The sequence below is a fragment of the Coregonus lavaretus genome (genome assembly GCF_964263955.1).
Source record: "Coregonus lavaretus genome assembly, contig: HAP1_SCAFFOLD_2672, whole genome shotgun sequence".
NCBI lineage: Eukaryota > Metazoa > Chordata > Actinopteri > Salmoniformes > Salmonidae > Coregonus > Coregonus lavaretus.
In genome coordinates this window covers 21,527-42,413 of record NW_028160638.1, presented here as the reverse complement: position 1 = coordinate 42,413, position 20,887 = coordinate 21,527, and the positions used below count along the sequence as shown (strand labels likewise).

Sequence of the window (20,887 nt, the reverse complement as noted above, 5' to 3'; positions counted from 1 at the left end):
AGTGTCTCTAACCCTTTCCTCTCTGTAGTAGTGTCTCTAACCCTTTCCTCTCTGTAGTAGTGTCTCTAACCCTTTCCCCTCTCTGTAGTAGTGTCTCTAACCCTTTCCTCTCTGTAGTAGTGTCTCTAACCCTTTCCTCTCTGTAGTAGTGTCTCTAACCCTTTCCTCTCTGTAGTAGTGTCTCTAACCCTTTCCTCTCTGTAGTAGTGTCTCTAACCCTTTCCTCTCTGTAGTAGTGTCTCTAACCCTTTCCTCTCTGTAGTAGTGTCTCTAACCCTTTCCTCTCTGTAGTAGTGTCTCTAACCCTTTCCTCTCTGTAGTAGTGTCTCTAACCCTTTCCTCTCTGTAGTAGTGTCTCTAACCCTTTCCCCTCTCTGTAGTAGTGTCTCTAACCCTTTCCTCTCTGTAGTAGTGTCTCTAACCCTTTCCTCTCTGTAGTAGTGTCTCTAACCCTTTCCTCTCTGTAGTAGTGTCTCTAACCCTTTCCTCTCTGTAGTAGTGTCTCTAACCCTTTCCTCTCTGTAGTAGTGTCTCTAACCCTTTCCTCTCTCTGTAGTAGTGTCTCTAACCCTTTCCTCTCTATGTAGTAGTGTCTCTAACCCTTTCCTCTCTGTAGTAGTGTCTCTAACCCTTTCCTCTCTGTAGTAGTGTCTCTAACCCTTTCCTCTCTGTAGTAGTGTCTCCAACCCTTTCCTCTCTCTGTAGTAGTGTCTCTAACCCTTTCCTCTCTGTAGTAGTGTCTCCAACCCTTTCCTCTCTGTAGTAGTGTCTCTAACCCTTTCCTCTCTGTAGTAGTGTCTCTAACCCTTTCCTCTCTGTAGTAGTGTCTCCAACCCTTTCCTCTCTGTAGTAGTGTCTCCAACCCTTTCCTCTCTGTAGTAGTGTCTCCAACCCTTTCCTCTCTATGTAGTAGTGTCTCTAACCCTTTCCTCTCTGTAGTAGTGTCTCCAACCCTTTCCTCTCTGTAGTAGTGTCTCTAACCCTTTCCTCTCTATGTAGTAGTGTCTCTAACCCTTTCCTCTCTGTAGTAGTGTCTCTAACCCTTTCCTCTCTCTGTAGTAGTGTCTCCAACCGCTTTCCTCTCTCTATAGTAGTGTCTCTAACCCTTTCCTCTCTGTAGTAGTGTCTCTAACCCTTTCCTCTCTATGTAGTAGTGTCTCTAACCCTTTCCTCTCTGTAGTAGTGTCTCTAACCCTTTCCTCTCTGTAGTAGTGTCTCTAACCCTTTCCTCTCTGTAGTAGTGTCTCTAACCCTTTCCTCTCTGTAGTAGTGTCTCTAACCCTTTCCTCTCTGTAGTAGTGTCTCTAACCCTTTCCTCTCTGTAGTAGTGTCTCCAACCCTTTCCTCTCTCTGTAGTAGTGTCTCTAACCCTTTCCTCTCTCTGTAGTAGTGTCTCTAACCCTTTCCTCTCTGTAGTAGTGTCTCTAACCCTTTCCTCTCTATGTAGTAGTGTCTCTAACCCTTTCCTCTCTGTAGTAGTGTCTCTAACCCTTTCCTCTCTCTGTAGTAGTGTCTCCAACCCTTTCCTCTCTCTATAGTAGTGTCTCTAACCCTTTCCTCTCTGTAGTAGTGTCTCTAACCCTTTCCTGTCTGTAGTAGTGTCTCTAACCCTTTCCTCTCTCTGTAGTAGTGTCTCTAACCCTTTCCTCTCTCTGTAGTAGTGTCTCTAACCCTTTCCTCTCTATGTAGTAGTGTCTCTAACCCTTTCCTCTCTCTGTAGTAGTGTCTCTAACCCTTTCCTCTCTGTAGTAGTGTCTCTAACCCTTTCCTCTCTGTAGTAGTGTCTCTAACCCTTTCCTCTCTGTAGTAGTGTCTCTAACCCTTTCCTCTCTCTGTAGTAGTGTCTCCAACCCTTTCCTCTCTGTAGTAGTGTCTCTAACCCTTTCCTCTCTGTAGTAGTGTCTCTAACCCTTTCCTCTCTGTAGTAGTGTCTCTAACCCTTTCCTCTCTGTAGTAGTGTCTCTAACCCTTTCCTCTCTGTAGTAGTGTCTCTAACCCTTTCCTCTCTCTGTAGTAGTGTCTCTAACCCTTTCCTCTCTGTAGTAGTGTCTCTAACCCTTTCCTCTATGTAGTAGTGTCTCTAACCCTTTCCTCTCTGTAGTAGTGTCTCTAACCCTTTCCTCTCTGTAGTAGTGTCTCTAACCCTTTCCTCTCTGTAGTAGTGTCTCCAACCCTTTCCTCTCTGTAGTAGTGTCTCCAACCCTTTCCTCTCTGTAGTAGTGTCTCTAACCCTTTCCTCTCTGTAGTAGTGTCTCCAACCCTTTCCTCTCTGTAGTAGTGTCTCCAACCCTTTCCTCTCTGTAGTAGTGTCTCTAACCCTTTCCTCTCTGTAGTAGTGTCTCTAACCCTTTCCTCTCTGTAGTAGTGTCTCTAACCCTTTCCTCTCTGTAGTAGTGTCTCCAACCCTTTCCTCTCTCTGTAGTAGTGTCTCTAACCCTTTCCTCTCTGTAGTAGTGTCTCTAACCCTTTCCTCTCTGTAGTAGTGTCTCTAACCCTTTCCTCTCTGTAGTAGTGTCTCCAACCCTTTCCTCTCTGTAGTAGTGTCTCTAACCCTTTCCTCTCTGTAGTAGTGTCTCTAACCCTTTCCTCTCTGTAGTAGTGTCTCCAACCCTTTCCTCTCTGTAGTAGTGTCTCTAACCCTTTCCTCTCTGTAGTAGTGTCTCTAACCCTTTCCTCTCTGTAGTAGTGTCTCTAACCCTTTCCTCTCTGTAGTAGTGTCTCTAACCCTTTCCTCTCTGTAGTAGTGTCTCTAACCCTTTCCTCTCTGTAGTAGTGTCTCTAACCCTTTCCTCTCTGTAGTAGTGTCTCTAACCCTTTCCTCTCTGTAGTAGTGTCTCTAACCCTTTCCTCTCTGTAGTAGTGTCTCTAACCCTTTCCTCTCTGTAGTAGTGTCTCTAACCCTTTCCTCTCTGTAGTAGTGTCTCTAACCCTTTCCTCTCTCTGTAGTAGTGTCTCTAACCCTTTCCTCTCTGTAGTAGTGTCTCCAACCCTTTCCTCTCTGTAGTAGTGTCTCCAACCCTTTCCTCTCTGTAGTAGTGTCTCTAACCCTTTCCTCTCTGTAGTAGTGTCTCTAACCCTTTCCTCTCTATGTAGTAGTGTCTCTAACCCTTTCCTCTCTATGTAGTAGTGTCTCCAACCCTTTCCTCTCTGTAGTAGTGTCTCCAACCCTTTCCTCTCTGTAGTAGTGTCTCTAACCCTTTCCTCTCTGTAGTAGTGTCTCTAACCCTTTCCTCTCTGTAGTAGTGACTCTAACCCTTTCCTCTCTGTAGTAGTGTCTCTAACCCTTTCCTCTCTGTAGTAGTGTCTCCAACCCTTTCCTCTCTGTAGTAGTGTCTCTAACCCTTTCCTCTCTGTAGTAGTGTCTCTAACCCTTTCCTCTCTGTAGTAGTGTCTCTAACCCTTTCCTCTCTGTAGTAGTGTCTCCAACCCTTTCCTCTCTGTAGTAGTGTCTCTAACCCTTTCCTCTCTGTAGTAGTGTCTCTAACCCTTTCCTCTCTGTAGTAGTGTCTCTAACCCTTTCCTCTCTGTAGTAGTGTCTCCAACCCTTTCCTCTCTGTAGTAGTGTCTCCAACCCTTTCCTCTCTGTAGTAGTGTCTCTAACCCTTTCCTCTCTGTAGTAGTGTCTCTAACCCTTTCCTCTCTATGTAGTAGTGTCTCTAACCCTTTCCTCTCTATGTAGTAGTGTCTCCAACCCTTTCCTCTCTGTAGTAGTGTCTCCAACCCTTTCCTCTCTGTAGTAGTGTCTCTAACCCTTTCCTCTCTGTAGTAGTGTCTCCAACCCTTTCCTCTCTGTAGTAGTGTCTCTAACCCTTTCCTCTCTGTAGTAGTGTCTCTAACCCTTTCCTCTCTGTAGTAGTGTCTCTAACCATTTACTCTCTCTGTTGTAGTATCTCTGCAGACTATAGCCTATTATAATTTTTTGATTTTTGCCTCTCTAGATGTCAGTGTCTATATGTCTTTAAATATACACAGAGTGTACAAAACATTAATAACACCTTCCTAATGTTTAGTTGCCCCCTCCCCTGAACAGCCTCAATCTGCCGGGGCATGGACTCTACAAGGTGTCGAAAGCGTTTTCAAAGGGATGCTGCCCCATGTTGATGCAAATGCTTCCCACAAATTGTGTCAAGTTGTCTGGATGTCCTTTGGGTGGTGGACCATTCTTGATACACACGAGAAACTGTTGAGCGTGAAAACCCCAGCAGCGTTGCAGTTCTTGACACAAACCTGGCACCTACTACCATACCCCGTTCAAAGACACTTAAATATTTTGTCTTGCCCATTCACCCTCTGAATGGCACACGTACAAAATCTCTTGAGACAATGTCTCAATTGTCTCAAGGCTTAAAACTCCTTCTTTAACCTGTCTCCTCCCCTTCATCTACACTGATTTGAAGTGGATTTAACAAGTGACATCAATAAGGGATCATAGCTTTTCACCTGGATTCACCTAGTCAGTCTGTCATGGAAAGAGCAGGTGTTCCTAATGTTTTGTACACTCAGTGTATTTTAGTCTGTTTGAATTCATTAGTTTCTATTTCTGGTCATTAATTAGGCTACTTAACTGTTGAATAGAAGGTAGTGTCGTGTGTTGCCTCAGCCAGATAGTGTGTCAATGTTTGACGCCTGCCTGAGTTAGTCCCCTGTGGATTGGAGAAGCTGCTGGTGACTCCTCTCCTCCTCTTCTGGAGATGTGTGGTCCTCTGCCTGCCTGCCTGCCAGCCAGCCAGCCAGCCAGCCAGCCAGCCAGCCATGTTGTTCTTTGGAGTTGTTAGCTGCTCGTTCGCTGTAGCCTCTGTCTGGAAGAGTGTCTGCTTGGCTTGTTAGCTGAAGGGTCATTATGAAATAGGGATGCACATTTCAGTCAGTTTTGCTGCTGACTAACAGACCCTCATTAACTGGTCAGTTTTGCAGCCGACTAACAGACCCTCATTAACCGGTCAGTTTTTCCAAACAGTAAAATGAGATGACCAACAGAAAATACTGCACGCATGCAAGGAAGGAACATTTTTATTAAGAGCTTAATGGAAACATGCAACAATAGCAAGACTACCGTCTTACAGTCAAAAGGTCTGTTATTTAACATGCAACAATAGCAAGACTACCGTCTTACAGTCAAAAGGTCTGTTATTTAACATGCAAGACTACCGTCTTACAGTCAAAAGGTCTGTTATTTAACATGCAACAATAGCAAGACTACCGTCTTACAGTCAAAAGGTCTGTTATTTAACATGCAACAATAGCAAGACTACCGTCTTACAGTCAAAAGGTCTGTTATTTAACATGCAACAATAGCAAGACTATCGTCTTACAGTCAAAAGGTCTGTTATTTAACATGCAACTACTGTAATGAAGCAGCTAATAAAACGTCATTTTCAAACATTTGCCAAAATGCGATTAGCGGGAAAACACTGTTCTAAACAGCGCACCTGATGCGAGCGGTCCAGATGTGACAGAGATGAAAATCTCCATTAGAAACGTAGAAAGAGGGGGGAATCTAATAGCAACAACTATGATGGGGTTGCTATGACTAGGATTGTGCCTTTTGGCTTCTGGACAACAAAATAAAGTATGTGAAAACAGGAGAGAAATGCTGGTTAGTGCCATGAGGAAGTTTCTATAAAATAATTGCCTCCACGCTTCCATGGTTGGATTTTGGCTAGGCTACTTTGAAGCAAGGTCAGACATGCTTCAGTATTTGAAGTAAAGTAAAAACCATTCAGGTTTCAAACAATTATACTGCCTCAAGCTCACATGACATTATACTGCCTCAAGCTCACATTACGTTATACTGCCTCAAGCTCACATGACATTATACTGCCTCAAGCTCACATGACATTATACTGCCTCAAGCTCACATTACATTATACTGCCTCAAGCTCACATTACATTATACTGCCTCAAGCGCACATTACATTATACTGCCTCAAGCTCACATTACATTATACTGCCTCAAGCGCACATTACATTATACTGCCTCAAGCTCACATTACATTATACTGCCTCAAGCGCACATTACATTATACTGCCTCAAGCGCACATTACATTATACTGCCTCAAGCTCACATTACATTATACTGCCTCAAGCGCACATTACATTATACTGCCTCAAGCTCACATTACATTATACTGCCTCAAGCGCACATTGCAAAGTGGTGGGTGACGCGCTGATAGCCTGCATACCATCAAAACAGTGTTTATCACACAGTTGCATTTAGAATTGTTATTTGTTGCGCAATGACTTGGCTTACAAGATCACATCTTTCACTCAAGTACCAGCTTTTTGAAGAGCTGCTCTCGTGATGTCTGGAGAAGAATGGTTGAAGGGACTCTCCTGTTGTGGTGTCTGCTCAATGTCTGGAGAAGAATGGTTGAAGGGACTCTCCTGTTGTGGTGTCTGCTCAATGTCTGGAGAAGAATGGTTGAAGGGACTCTCCTGTTGTGGTGTCTGCTCAATGTCTGGAGAAGAATGGTTGAAGGGACTCTCCTGTTGTGGTGTCTGCTCAATGTCTGGAGAAGAATGGTTGAAGGGTCTCTCCTGTTGTGGTGTCTGCTCAATGTCTGGAGAAGAATGGTTGAAGGGACTCTCCTGTTGTGGTGTCTGCTCAATGTCTGGAGAAGAATGGTTGAAGGGACTCTCCTGTTGTGGTGTCTGCTCAATGTCTGGAGAAGAATGGTTGAAGGGACTCTCCTGTTGTGGTGTCTGCTCAATGTCTGGAGAAGAATGGTTGAAGGGACTCTCCTGCACATTGTACTGTCTATCGTCTAAATAAACAACATTGTTTGGTTCTGTCTGTCCTCTAAATAACTAAATGTAACGAATGTCTCCCTCCAGGTTTGTGGACATTGCTCTGAGGACAATCATGCGGGTCATGTGGTTTGCAGGAGGTTTCCATTGGATGACGGTGAAGGGGCGCCAGGCGCTACCGGCGGAGGCTCCTATCCTAACCCTGGGACCCCACTCCTCCTACTTCGACGCTATCCCCGTCACCATGTCCATGGCCTCCATCGTCATGAAGGCAGAGAGCAAGGACATCCCTGTCTGGGGCAGTGAGTAGCATTCTCTATGTCCCTCTGTCTCACTGTCTGTCTCTCTCTTGTTATCTCTGTCTGTGTCCCTGTCTCTCTCTCTCTCCCTCTGTCTGTTTTCATTCAATTTCATTCAAATAGCTTTATTGGCATGGGAAACACGTTTACATTGGCAAAGCTAGTGAAATCGTTTATTTCACTTTTGTTTATTATCTATCGGAAATGAACAGTAAACATTACACAAAAGTTTACTCTCTTTCTGTCTGACTGTCTTTCCCTCGATCTCGCTCTCTCTCTCTTTCTTTCTCTCTCTCTCTTGCACAACCCCAATTCAATCTGTCGCAACCCTGTAGCTCAGTTGGTAGAGCATGGCGCTTGCGAGAGTGCTAGAGAAACAGCTGGAGAGAGAGCACTAGAGAAACAGATAGAGAGAGAGCACTAGAGAAACAGAGAGAGAGAGAGCACTAGAGAAACAGATAGAGAGAGAGCACTAGAGAAACAGATAGAGAGAGAGCACTAGAGAAACAGAGAGAGAGAGAGAGCACTAGAGAAACAGAGAGAGAGAGAGCACTAGAGAAACAGAGAGAGAGTGCTAGAGAAACAGAGAGAGAGTGCTAGAGAAACAGAGAGAGAGAGAGAGTGCTAGAGAAACAGAGAGAGAGAGAGCACTAGAGAAACAGAGAGAGAGAGCGCTAGAGAAACAAAGAGAGAGTGCTAGAGAAACAGAGAGAGAGAGAGTGCTAGAGAAACAGCTGGAGAGAGAGCGCTAGAGAAACAGAGAGAGAGAGTGCTAGAGAAACAGAGAGAGAGAGAGAGTGCTAGAGAAACAGAGAGAGAGAGAGAGTGCTAGAGAAACAGCTGGAGAGAGAGTGCTAGAGAAACAGCTGGAGAGAGAGAGTTCTGTCACCAACCAAGGAGGGCCTACAGCAGCACCTAGATCTTCTGCACAGTAAATCTCAGTAAGACAAAAATAATGGTGTTCCAAAAAAGGTCCAGTTGCCAGGACCACAAATACAAATTCCATCTAGACACCGTTGCCTTAGAGCACACAAAAAACTATACATACCTCGGCCTAAACATCAGCGCCACAGGTAACTTCCACAAAGCTGTGAACGATCTGAGAGACAAGGCAAGAAGGGCCTTCTATGCCATCAAAAGGAACATACAATTTGACATACCAATTAGGATCTGGCTAAAAATACTTGAATCAGTTATAGAACCCATTGCCCTTTATGGTTCTGAGGTCTGGGGTCCGCTCACCAACCAATAATTCACAAAATGGGACAAACACCAAATTGAGACTCTGCATGCAGAATTCTGCAAAAACATCCTCCGTGTACAACATAAAACACCAAATACTGCATGCAGAGCAGAATTAGGCCAATACCCGCTAATTATCAAAATCCAGAAAAGAGCCATTAAATTCTATAACCACTTAAAAGGAAGCGATTCCCAAACCTTCCATAACAAAGCCATCACCTACAGAGAGATGAACTTGGAGAAGAGTCCCCTAAGTAAGCTTGTCCTGGGGCTCTGTTCACAAACACAAACAGACTCCACACAGCCCCAGGACAACAACAACAACAACACAATTAGAACCAACCAAATCATGAGAAAACAAAAAGAGAATTACTTGACACATTGGAAAGAACAAACAAAAAAACTGCGCAAACTAGAATGCTATTTGGCCCTAAACAGAGAGTACACAGTGGCAGAATACCTGACCACTGTGACTGACCCAAACTTAAGGAAAGCTTTGACTATGTACAGACTCAGTGAGCATAGCCTTGCTATTGAGAAAGGCCGCCGTAGGCAGACCTGGCTCTCAAGAGAAGACAGGCTATGTGCACACTGCCCACAAAATGAGGTGGAAACTGAGCTGCACTTCCTAACCTCCTGCCAAATGTATGACCATTTAGAGACATATATTTCCCTCAGATTACAGCGATCCACAAATGAATTCGAAAACAAACCCAATTTTGATAAACTCCCTTATCTACTGGGTGAAAAACCACAGTGTGCCATCACAGCTGCAAGATTTGTGACTTGTTGCCACAAGAAAAGGGCAACCAGTGAAGAACAAACACCATTGTAAATACAACCCATATTTATGTTTATTTATTTTCCCATTTGTACTTTAACTATTTGCACATTGTTACAACACTGTATATAGCCATAATATGACATTTGAAATGTCTTTATTCTTTTGAAACTTCTGAGTGTAATGTTTACTGTTAATATTTATTGTTAATTTCACTTTTGTTTACTATCTACTTCACTTGCTTTGGCAATGTTAACACACGTTTCCCATGCCAATAAAGCCCTTAAATTGAAATTGAATTGAAATTGAGTGCTAGAGAAACAGCTGGAGAGAGAGAGAGTGCTAGAGAAACAGAGAGAGAGAGCGAGAGAGAGAACTAGAGAGAGGGAGCTAGAGATGGAGAGCTGGAGTAAAAGAGTTGGATGACTGCCAGTTCTGTAGTAGCCTATATAAAGCTTATCTTAAGTCAATGTTACCTTGTGCTACTAGGCCTGTACTAGAGACAGGTGAGCATTTCATTCCTCTAACCTGTGATCTTTTGCTCACACAGAAGAGAATTGGGAATTTACTAAAGCTTTATTATAGTTAAGTAGAATTATAACTGTGTTAAACATTTGCTAATATCCATAGAGCCCTATGAGGGGAAACCTTGTACTGCAGTGTTGTTGGCCGAGTGTCGAGCCGGGATCTAATAACCTCCTTAACATCTTCTTAGGGTGACCAGGCAGAGCTGAGGGATTGCATTTGTACATCAATTGTGTTCAGCAGCAGCAGGCCTAGTCTGTAATAGAATCATGTTGGCTGTGATGTATAGTGGCTAGGCTAGCTCCCTGTGATGTGTAGTGGCTAGGCTAGCTCCCTGGGACTAATGGCTGTGATGTGTAGTGGCTAGGCTAGCTCCCTGGGACTAATGGCTGTACTGTGTAGGGTAGCAGTAGCCAGGCTAGCTGTACTGTGTAGGGTAGCAGTAGCCAGGCTAGCTGTACTGTGTAGGGTAGCAGTAGCCAGGCTAGCTGTACTGTGTAGGGTAGCAGTAGCCAGGCTAGCTGTACTGTGTAGGGTAGCAGTAGCCAGGCTAGCTGTACTGTGTAGGGTAGCAGTAGCCAGGCTAGCTGTACTGTGTAGGGTAGCAGTAGCCAGGCTAGCTGTACTGTGTAGGGTAGCAGTAGCCAGGCTAGCTGTACTGTGTAGGGTAGCAGTAGCCAGGCTAGCTGTACTGTGTAGGGTAGCAGTAGCCAGGCTAGCTGTACTGTGTAGGGTAGCAGTAGCCAGGCTAGCTGTACTGTGTAGTGTAGCAGTAGCCAGGCTAGCTGTACTGTGTAGGGTAGCAGTAGCCAGGCTAGCTGTACTGTGTAGGGTAGCAGTAGCCAGGCTAGCTGTACTGTGTAGGGTAGCAGTAGCCAGGCTAGCTGTACTGTGTAGGGTAGCAGTAGCCAGGCTAGCTGTACTGTGTAGGGTAGCAGTAGCCAGGCTAGCTGTACTGTGTAGGGTAGCAGTAGCCAGGCTAGCTGTACTGTGTAGGGTAGCAGTAGCCAGGCTAGCTGTACTGTGTAGGGTAGCAGTAGCCAGGCTAGCTGTACTGTGTAGGGTAGCAGTAGCCAGGCTAGCTGTACTGTGTAGGGTAGCCAGGCTAGCTGTACTGTGTAGTGTAGCAGTAGCCAGGCTAGCTGTACTGTGTAGGGTAGCCAGGCTAGCTGTACTGTGTAGGGTAGCAGTAGCCAGGCTAGCTGTACTGTGTAGTGTAGCAGTAGCCAGGCTAGCTGTACTGTGTAGGGTAGCAGTAGCCAGGCTAGCTGTACTGTGTAGGGTAGCAGTAGCCAGGCTAGCTGTACTGTGTAGGGTAGCAGTAGCCAGGCTAGCTGTACTGTGTAGGGTAGCAGTAGCCAGGCTAGCTGTACTGTGTAGTGTAGGCTAGCTGTCTGGGACTCCCAGCATAGCACAGACAAACAGAGGAATAATTGAGACATTGATGGATGACATCGGCACTCATACATCACATCACCACGATGACCATAATCACTTTAACACTGCTTGTTGTCTCGGGGGCCCATAGCCATCCAATTATCACACCAGCTACCCAGCCCTCAGCCCTCAGCCTCAGACCTATAACAGATTCCTCAGCCCCTGGCCTTATACTCAAGCCCCAGGCTAGATATCCCAGCCCTATTCCGCCCTATAGGCTAGATATCCCAGCCCTATTCCGCCCTATAGGCTAGATATCCCAGCCCTATTCCGCCCTATAGGCTAGATATCCCAGCCCTATTCCGCCCTATAGGCTAGATATCCCAGCCCTATTCCGCCCTATAGGCTAGATATCCCAGCCCTATTCCGCCCTATAGGCTAGATATCCCAGCCCTATTCCGCCCTATAGGCTAGATATCCCAGCCCTATTCCGCCCTATAGGCTAGATATCCCAGCCCTATTCCGCCCTATAGGCTAGATATCCCAGCCCTATTCCGCCCTATAGGCTAGATATCCCAGCCCTATTCCAGAGACGGGCTGAACACTACAGGGTCCAGGTCTATAGTACAGTAGTACTGACCCAGCTACCAGAGACGGGCTGAACACTACAGGGTCCAGGTCTATAGTACCGTAGTACTGACCCAGCTACCAGAGACGGGCTGAACACTACAGGGTCCAGGTCTATAGGACAGTAGTACTGACCCAGCTACCAGAGACGGGCTGAACACTACAGGGTCCCGGTCTATAGTACCGTAGTACTGACCCAGCTACCAGAGACGGGCTGAACACTACAGGCTCCAGGTCTATAGGACAGTAGTACTGACCCAGCTACCAGAGACGGGCTGAACACTACAGGGTCCAGGTCTATAGGACAGTAGTACTGACCCAGCTACCAGAGACGGGCTGAACACTACAGGGTCCAGGTCTATAGTACCGTAGTACTGACCCAGCTACCAGAGACGGGCTGAACACTACAGGGTCCAGGTCTATAGGACAGTAGTACTGACCCAGCTACCAGAGACGGGCTGAACACTACAGGGTCCCGGTCTATAGTACCGTAGTACTGACCCAGCTACCAGAGACGGGCTGAACACTACAGGCTCCAGGTCTATAGGACAGTAGTACTGACCCAGCTACCAGAGACGGGCTGAACACTACAGGGTCCAGGTCTATAGGACAGTAGTACTGACCCAGCTACCAGAGACGGGCTGAACACTACAGGGTCCAGGTCTATAGGACAGTAGTACTGACCCAGCTACCAGAGACGGGCTGAACACTACAGGGTCCAGGTCTATAGTACAGTAGTACTGACCCAGCTACCAGAGACGGGCTGAACACTACAGGCTCCAGGTCTATAGTACAGTAGTACTGACCCAGCTACCAGAGACGGGCTGAACACTACAGGGTCCAGGTCTATAGTACAGTAGTACTGACCCAGCTACCAGAGACGGGCTGAACACTACAGGGTCCAGGTCTATAGTACAGTAGTAGTCTCTGATATAGAGAACATTGAGACCTGTGTCAAGGCAGTGGAAAGTGAAAGTGAAAACCTTGACTAGAAGTGTTGTTTGAGAGTGAACCCTGTATTGAACCCTGTAGTGACCTTTATGTGACCTTTATGTGACTTTCACTCAGGAAGTGTTGTTTGAGTCAGAACAGTTACAGTTCTGTACTTGAAGGGAACTAGACAGGGGTGGTAAAACACTGACCCTAATAGTAGATAACTGCTGCCTGTTAACCTAATAGATCTTCACAAGTAGGCCGATTTTAGGTATATATGTAGAAAATGTTAGCTAAGCACATACCTTTAACCTGGTCCTAGGTCTGTGTGTTCTATCATTCCAACTCCTTGTCACATTTTGCATGACAAGAAGTGGCAAGGAGAGGAATGCTGGTACCCAGGCTAATATACCCAGGCTAATATACCCAGGCTAATATACCCAGGCTAATATACCCAGGCTAATATACCCAGGCTAATATACCCAGGCTAATATACCCAGGCTAATATACCCAGGCTAATATACCCAGGCTAATATACCCAGGCTAATATACCTTGTGGGGTTAGTGCTCCAACAGTAGTGTGTTTCTGACTGTTGTGTGACTCCTGTCCTCCAGCTCTGATCAAGTACATCAGACCAGTGTTTGTCTCGAGGTCAGACCAGGACTCCCGTAAGAAGACTGTTGAAGAGATCAAACGCAGATCCCTCTCTGGAGGAGAATGGCCTCAGGTACAGTTTTAATATCTCTCTTTCGCTCTCTCCAGCTCTGTCTCTCTGTATATAGATACAGTGGGGGAAAAAAGTATTTAGTCAGCCACCAATTGTGCAAGTTCTCCCACTTAAAAAGATGAGAGGCCTGTAATTTTCATCATAGGTACACGTCAACTATGACAGACAAATTGAGATTTTTTTTCTCCAGAAAATCACATTGTAGGATTTTTTATGAATTTATTTGCAAATTATGGTGGAAAATAAGTATTTGGTCAATAACAAAAGTTTCTCAATACTTTGTTATATACCCTTTGTTGCCAATGACACAGGTCAAACGTTTTCTGTAAGTCTTCACAAGGTTTTCACACACTGTTGCTGGTATTTTGGGCCATTCCTCCATGCAGATCTCCTCTAGAGCAGTGATGTTTTGGGGCTGTCGCTGGGCAACACGGACTTTCAACTCCCTCCAAAGATTTTCTATGGGGTTGAGATCTGGAGACTGGCTAGGCCACTCCAGGACCTTGAAATGCTTCTTACGAAGCCACTCCTTCGTTGCCCGGGCGGTGTGTTTGGGATCATTGTCATGCTGAAAGACCCAGCCACGTTTCATCTTCAATGCCCTTGCTGATGGAAGGAGGTTTTCACTCAAAATCTCACGATACATGGCCCCATTCATTCTTTCCTATACACGGATCAGTTGTCCTGGTCCCTTTGCAGAAAAACAGCCCCAAAGCATGATGTTTCCACCCCCATGTTTCACAGTAGGTATGGTGTTCTTTGGATGCAACTCAGCATTCTTTGTCCTCCAAACACGACGAGTTGAGTTTTATACTGATAACAAGTTCAAACAGGTGCCATTAATACAGGTAACGAGTGGAGGACAGAGGAGCCTCTTAAAGAAAAAGTTACAGGTCTGTGAGAGCCAGAAATCTTGCTTGTTTGTAGGTGACCAAATACTTATTTTCCACCATAATTTTCTGGATTTTTTTTTCTCAATTTGTCTGTCATAGTTGATGTGTACCTATGATGAAAATTACAGGCCTCTCTCATCTTTTTAAGTGGGAGAACTTGCACAATTGGTGGCTGACTAAATACTTTTTCCCCCCACTGTATCTCTGTATTTCTGTCTGTCTCTCTCTCTCTCGATCTCTCTTGATCGCTCTCTCTCTCTTGATCGCTCTCTCTCTCTTGATCGCTCTCTCTCTCTTGATCGCTCTCTCTCTCGATCGCTCTCTCTCTTTCTCTATCTCTCATTCTCTCTCTTTCTTTCTCTCTCTCTCTCTCTCTTTCTCTCTCGATCGATCTCTCTTGATCGCTCTCTCTCGATCTCTCATTCTCTCTGTCTCTCTCATTCTCTCTCATTCGATCTCTCTCTCTCATTCGATCTCTCTTTCTCTCTCTCTCTTTCAATTTCAATTTAAGGGCTTTATTGGCATGGGAAACGTATGTTAACATTGCCAAAGCAAGTGAAGTAGATAGTAAACAAAAGTGAAATTAACAATAAATATTAACAGTAAACATTACACTCAGAAGTTTCAAAAGAATAAAGACATTTCAAATGTCATATTATGTCTATATACAGTGTTGTAACAATGTGCAAATAGTTGAAGTACAAATGGGAAAATAAATAAACATAAATATGGGTTGTATTTACAATGGTGTTTGTTCTTCACTGGTTGCCCTTTTCTTGTGGCAACAGGTCACAAATATTGCTGCTGTGATGGCACACTGTGGTTTTTCACCCAGTAGATAAGGGAGTTGATCAAAATTGGGTTTGTTTTCGAATTCTTTGTGGATCTCTGTAATCTGACAGAAATATGTGTCTCTAATATGATCATACATTTTGCAGGAGGTTAGGAGCAAACAAAGAACTATGATCTGCCGTTCAGCAAACAAACTAGATTTGGAGAACAGCCACCTAACGATGTTCAGTATGTACCCAATTAGATTAGTACATTACCACGTAAACATGTGTCTAATAATGTTAAATGCACTCCTCTCTCCAGATAATGATTTTCCCAGAGGGGACGTGCACCAACAGGTCCTGTCTCATCACATACAAACCAGGTATGTTATTGAGATAGGACAGTGAAGACAGACAGGAAAGGTAGGAGAGTTTGAGAGACAGCAGGGCCCGGATCAGAACCCATGTTGACTCTGGTTCCACTAGACTATACATGTTGGATCAGAACCCATGTTGACTCTGGTACCACTAGACTATACATGTTGGATCAGAACCCATGTTGACTCTGGTACCACTAGGCTATACATGTTGGATCAGAACCCATGTTGACTCTGGTACCACTAGACTATACATGTTGGATCAGAACCCATGTTGACTCTGGTACCACTAGGCTATACATGTGTACTCGGGTCTCCAGCCCTAACCACTGGGGCATATTGTTCCATACTTAATTAATATTAATATTAATATTATTAATATTAATATGCCATTTAGCAGACGCTTTTATCCAAAGCGACTTACAGTACTTTAGAGGCTTTGTCTGTGGCCACTGCCAGTCTAGTGCCAGTCTAGTGCCAGTCTAGTGCCAGTCTAGTGCCAGTCTACTGCCAGTCTAGTGCCAGTCTACTGCCAGTCTAGTGCCAGTCTAGTGCCAGTCTACTGCCAGTCTAGTGCCAGTCTAGTGCCAGTCTACTGCCAGTCTACTGCCAGTCTAGTGCCAGTCTAGTGCCAGTCTAGTGCCAGTCTACTGCCAGTCTACTGCCAGTCTAGTGCCAGTCTACTGCCAGTCTAGTGCCAACCTACTGCCAGTCTAGTGCCAGTCTAGTGCCAGTCTAGTGCCAGTCTACTGCCAGTCTACTGCCAGTCTAGTGCCAACCTACTGCCAGTCTAGTGCCAGTCTAGTGCCAGTCTACTGCCAGTCTAGTGCCAGTCTACTGCCAGTCTAGTGCCAGTCTAGTGCCAGTCTAGTGCCAGTCTAGTGCCAGTCTAGTGCCAGTCTAGTGCCAGTCTACTGCCAGTCTAGTGCCAGTCTAGTGCCAGTCTAGTGCCAGTCTACTGCCAGTCTAGTGCCAGTCTAGTGCCAGTCTAGTGCCAACCTACTGCCAACCTACTGCCAGTCTAGTGCCAGTCTACTGCCAGTCTAGTGCCAGTCTAGTGCCAGTCTAGTGCCAGTCTAGTGCCAACCTACTGCCAGTCTAGTGCCAGTCTAGTGCCAGTCTAGTGCCAGTCTACTGCCAGTCTAGTGCCAGTCTAGTGCCAGTCTAGTGCCAGTCTAGTGCCAGTCTACTGCCAGTCTAGTGCCAGTCTACTGCCAGTCTAGTGCCAGTCTACTGCCAGTCTACTGCCAGTCTAGTGCCAGTCTAGTGCCAGTCTAGTGCCAGTCTAGTGCCAGTCTAGTGCCAGTCTAGTGCCAGTCTAGTGCCAGTCTACTGCCAGTCTAGTGCCAGTCTAGTGACAGTCTAGTGCCAGTCTAGTGCCAGTCTAGTGCCAGTCTAGTGCCAGTCTAGTGCCAGTCTACTGCCAGTCTAGTGCCAGTCTAGTGCCAGTCTACTGCCAGTCTAGTGCCAGTCTACTGCCAGTCTAGTGCCAGTCTAGTGCCAGTCTACTGCCAGTCTAGTGCCAGTCTACTGCCAGTCTACTGCCAGTCTACTGCCAGTCTAGTGCCAGTCTACTGCCAGTCTAGTGCCAGTCTAGTGCCAGTCTAGTGCCAGTCTAGTGCCAGTCTACTGCCAGTCTACTGCCAGTCTACTGCCAGTCTAGTGCCAATCTAGCCGAATCTTTAAGCAAATTTCCTGCAATTCTACATATTTTGCCATGGAGCTGAGAGAAAATGTTGCAGTTTGACAGCTAATTTCCTGCAATTTTATGCATTCTGCCATGGCTAATGCTGTGTTCTACAAACATAATAACTAAATCAATACTGCTAAATTCATTGTTTTGGGAATTGTCTATTCTCCCTAACTGCTATTATTTAGGTGATTGTTAGTTCTCAACGATTATATAATTAAAAAATATATTTCCTACATATTTCCTAGATCTTTTCTAAGTATTTTATATCTGGTCATTTTTCCATCCCTAAAATTGATTTGCTGTTTGGACTTAGGTGACCCGAAAAAACGCTTAGCCATGTGTTACCCTGTATCTCCTAGTCCACGTACTGCCAACCCTAGTCCACATACTGCCCTGTATCTCCTAGTCCACATACTGCCCTGTATCTCCTAGTCCACGTACTGCCCTGTATCTCCTAGCCCACATACTGCCCTGTATCTCCTAGTCCACGTACTGCCCTGTATCTCCTAGCCCACATACTGCCCTGTATCTCCTAGCCCACGTACTGCCCTGTATCTCCTAGTCCACGTACTGCCCTGTATCTCCTAGTCCACATACTGCCCTGTATCTCCTAGCCCACGTACTGCCCTGTATCTCCTAGTCCACATACTGCCCTGTATCTCCTAGCCCACATACTGCCCTGTATCTCCTAGTCCACATACTGCCCTGTATCTCCTAGCCCACATACTGCCCTGTATCTCCTAGCCCACATACTGCCCTGTATCTCCTAGCCCACATACTGCCCTGTATCTCCTAGTCCACGTACTGCCAACCCTAGTCCACATACTGCCCTGTATCTCCTAGTCCACATACTGCCCTGTATCTCCTAGCCCACATACTGCGCTGTATCTCCTAGCCCACATACTGCCCTGTATCTCCTAGTCCACATACTGCCCTGTATCTCCTAGTCCACATACTGCCCTGTATCTCCTAGTCCACATACTGCCCTGTATCTCCTAGTCCACATACTGCCCTGTATCTCCTAGTCCACATACTGCCCTGTATCTCCTAGTCCACATACTGCCCTGTATCTCCTAGCCCACGTACTGCCCTGTATCTCCTAGCCCACATACTGCCCTGTATCTCCTAGTCCACATACTGCCCTGTATCTCCTAGTCCACATACTGCCCTGTATCTCCTAGTCCACATACTGCCCTGTATCTCCTAGTCCACATACTGCCCTGTATCTCCTAGTCCACGTACTGCCCTGTATCTCCTAGCCCACGTACTGCCCTGTATCTCCTAGTCCACGTACTGCCCTGTATCTCCTAGTCCACGTACTGCCCTGTATCTCCTAGTCCACGTACTGCCCTGTATCTCCTAGTCCACGTACTGCCCTGTATCTCCTAGTCCACGTACTGCCCTGTATCTCCTAGTCCACATACTGCCCTGTATCTCCTAGTCCATGTACTGCCAATGTACTGCCAACCCTAGTCCACATACTGCCCTGTATCTCCTAGCCCACATACTGCCCTGTATCTCCTAGTCCACATACAGCCCTGTATCTCCTAGTCCACATACTGCCCTGTATCTCCTAGTCCACATACTGCCCTGTATCTCCTAGCCCACATACTGCCCTGTATCTCCTAGCCCACATACTGCCCTGTATCTCCTAGTCCACATACTGCCCTGTATCTCCTAGTCCACGTACTGCCCTGTATCTCCTAGCCCACGTACTGCCCTGTATCTCCTAGCCCACATACTGCCCTGTATCTCCTAGCCCACGTACTGCCCTGTATCTCCTAGTCCACGTACTGCCCTGTATCTCCTAGTCCACATACTGCCCTGTATCTCCTAGCCCACGTACTGCCCTGTATCTCCTAGTCCACATACTGCCCTGTATCTCCTAGCCCACATACTGCCCTGTATCTCCTAGTCCACATACTACCCTGTATCTCCTAGCCCACATACTGCCCTGTATCTCCTAGCCCACATACTGCCCTGTATCTCCTAGCCCACATACTGCCCTGTATCTCCTAGTCCACGTACTGCCAACCCTAGTCCACATACTGCCCTGTATCTCCTAGTCCACATACTGCCCTGTATCTCCTAGCCCACATACTGCGCTGTATCTCCTAGCCCACATACTGCCCTGTATCTCCTAGTCCACGTACTGCCCTGTATCTCCTAGCCCACATACTGCCCTGTATCTCCTAGTCCACATACTGCCCTGTATCTCCTAGTCCACATACTGCCCTGTATCTCCTAGTCCACATACTGCCCTGTATCTCCTAGTCCACATACTGCCCTGTATCTCCTAGTCCACATACTGCCCTGTATCTCCTAGCCCACGTACTGCCCTGTATCTCCTAGCCCACATACTGCCCTGTATCTCCTAGCCCACATACTGCCCTGTATCTCCTAGTCCACATACTGCCCTGTATCTCCTAGTCCACATACTGCCCTGTATCTCCTAGTCCACATACTGCCCTGTATCTCCTAGTCCACATACTGCCCTGTATCTCCTAGTCCACGTACTGCCCTGTATCTCCTAGCCCACGTACTGCCCTGTATCTCCTAGTCCACGTACTGCCCTGTATCTCCTAGTCCACGTACTGCCCTGTATCTCCTAGTCCACGTACTGCCCTGTATCTCCTAGTCCACGTACTGCCCTGTATCTCCTAGTCCACGTACTGCCCTGTATCTCCTAGTCCACATACTGCCCTGTATCTCCTAGTCCATGTACTGCCAATGTACTGCCAACCCTAGTCCACATACTGCCCTGTATCTCCTAGCCCACATACTGCCCTGTATCTCCTAGTCCACATACAGCCCTGTATATCCTAGTCCACATACTGCCCTGTATCTCCTAGTCCACATACTGCCCTGTATCTCCTAGCCCACATACTGCCCTGTATCTCCTAGCCCACATACTGCCCTGTATCTCCTAGTCCACATACTGCCCTGTATCTCCTAGTCCACGTACTGCCCTGTATCTCCTAGCCCACGTACTGCCCTGTATCTCCTAGTCCACATACTGCCCTGTATCTCCTAGCCCACATACTGCCCTGTATCTCCTAGCCCATGTACTGCCCTGTATCTCCTAGTCCACGTACTGCCCTGTATCTCCTAGTCCACATACTGCCCTGTATCTCCTAGCCCACATACTGCCCTGTATCTCCTAGTCCACATACTGCCAACCCTAGTCCACATACTGCCCTGTATCTCCTAGCCCACATACTGCCCTGTATCTCCTAGTCCACATACTGCCCTGTATCTCCTAGTCCACATACTGCCCTGTATCTCCTAGTCCACGTACTGCCCTGTATCTCCTAGCCCACATACTGCCCTGTATCTCCTAGCCCACATATTGCCCTGTATCTCCTAGTCCACGTACTGCCCTGTATCTCCTAGTCCACATACTGCCCTGTATCTCCTAGTCCACGTACTGCCCTGTATCTCCTAGTCCACATACTGCCCTGTATCTCCTAGCCCACATACTGCCCTGTATCTCCTAGTCCACATACTACCCTGTATCTCCTAGTCCACATACTGCCCTGTATCTCCTAGTCCATGTACTGCCAATGTACTGCCAACCCTAGTCCACATACTACCCTGTATCTCCTAGCCCATGTACTGCCAATGTACTGACAACCCTAGTCCACATACTGCCCTGTATCTCCTAGTCCACATACTGCCAACCCTAGTCCACATACTGCCCTGTATCTCTTAGCCTCATGTACTGCCCTGTATCTCCTAGCCTACGTACTGCCAATGTACTGCCAACCCTAGTCCACATAATGCCCTGTATCTCCTAGCCCACGTACTGCCAATGTACTGCCAACCCTAGTCCACATACTGCCCTGTATCTCCTAGCCCACGTACTGCCCTGTATCTCCTAGCCCACGCACT

The 20,887-nt window shown here is 46.6% G+C and overlaps 1 protein-coding gene across 1 annotated transcript in view; it reads left to right on the top strand.

The window, feature by feature from the left end:
* The window catches only part of LOC311121605 (lysophosphatidylcholine acyltransferase 1-like), a gene marked incomplete at both ends in the record, with an annotated part of 60,745 nt that overhangs the window by 20,851 nt on the left and 19,007 nt on the right, over positions 1-20,887 (top strand). Inside the window, 3 exons of the mRNA XM_084196069.1 lie at positions 6,836-7,050; positions 13,148-13,260; positions 15,249-15,309. Coding sequence (XP_084052195.1) covers positions 6,836-7,050; positions 13,148-13,260; positions 15,249-15,309 — 389 coding nt within the window. The remainder of the gene's footprint in view (positions 1-6,835; positions 7,051-13,147; positions 13,261-15,248; positions 15,310-20,887) is intronic.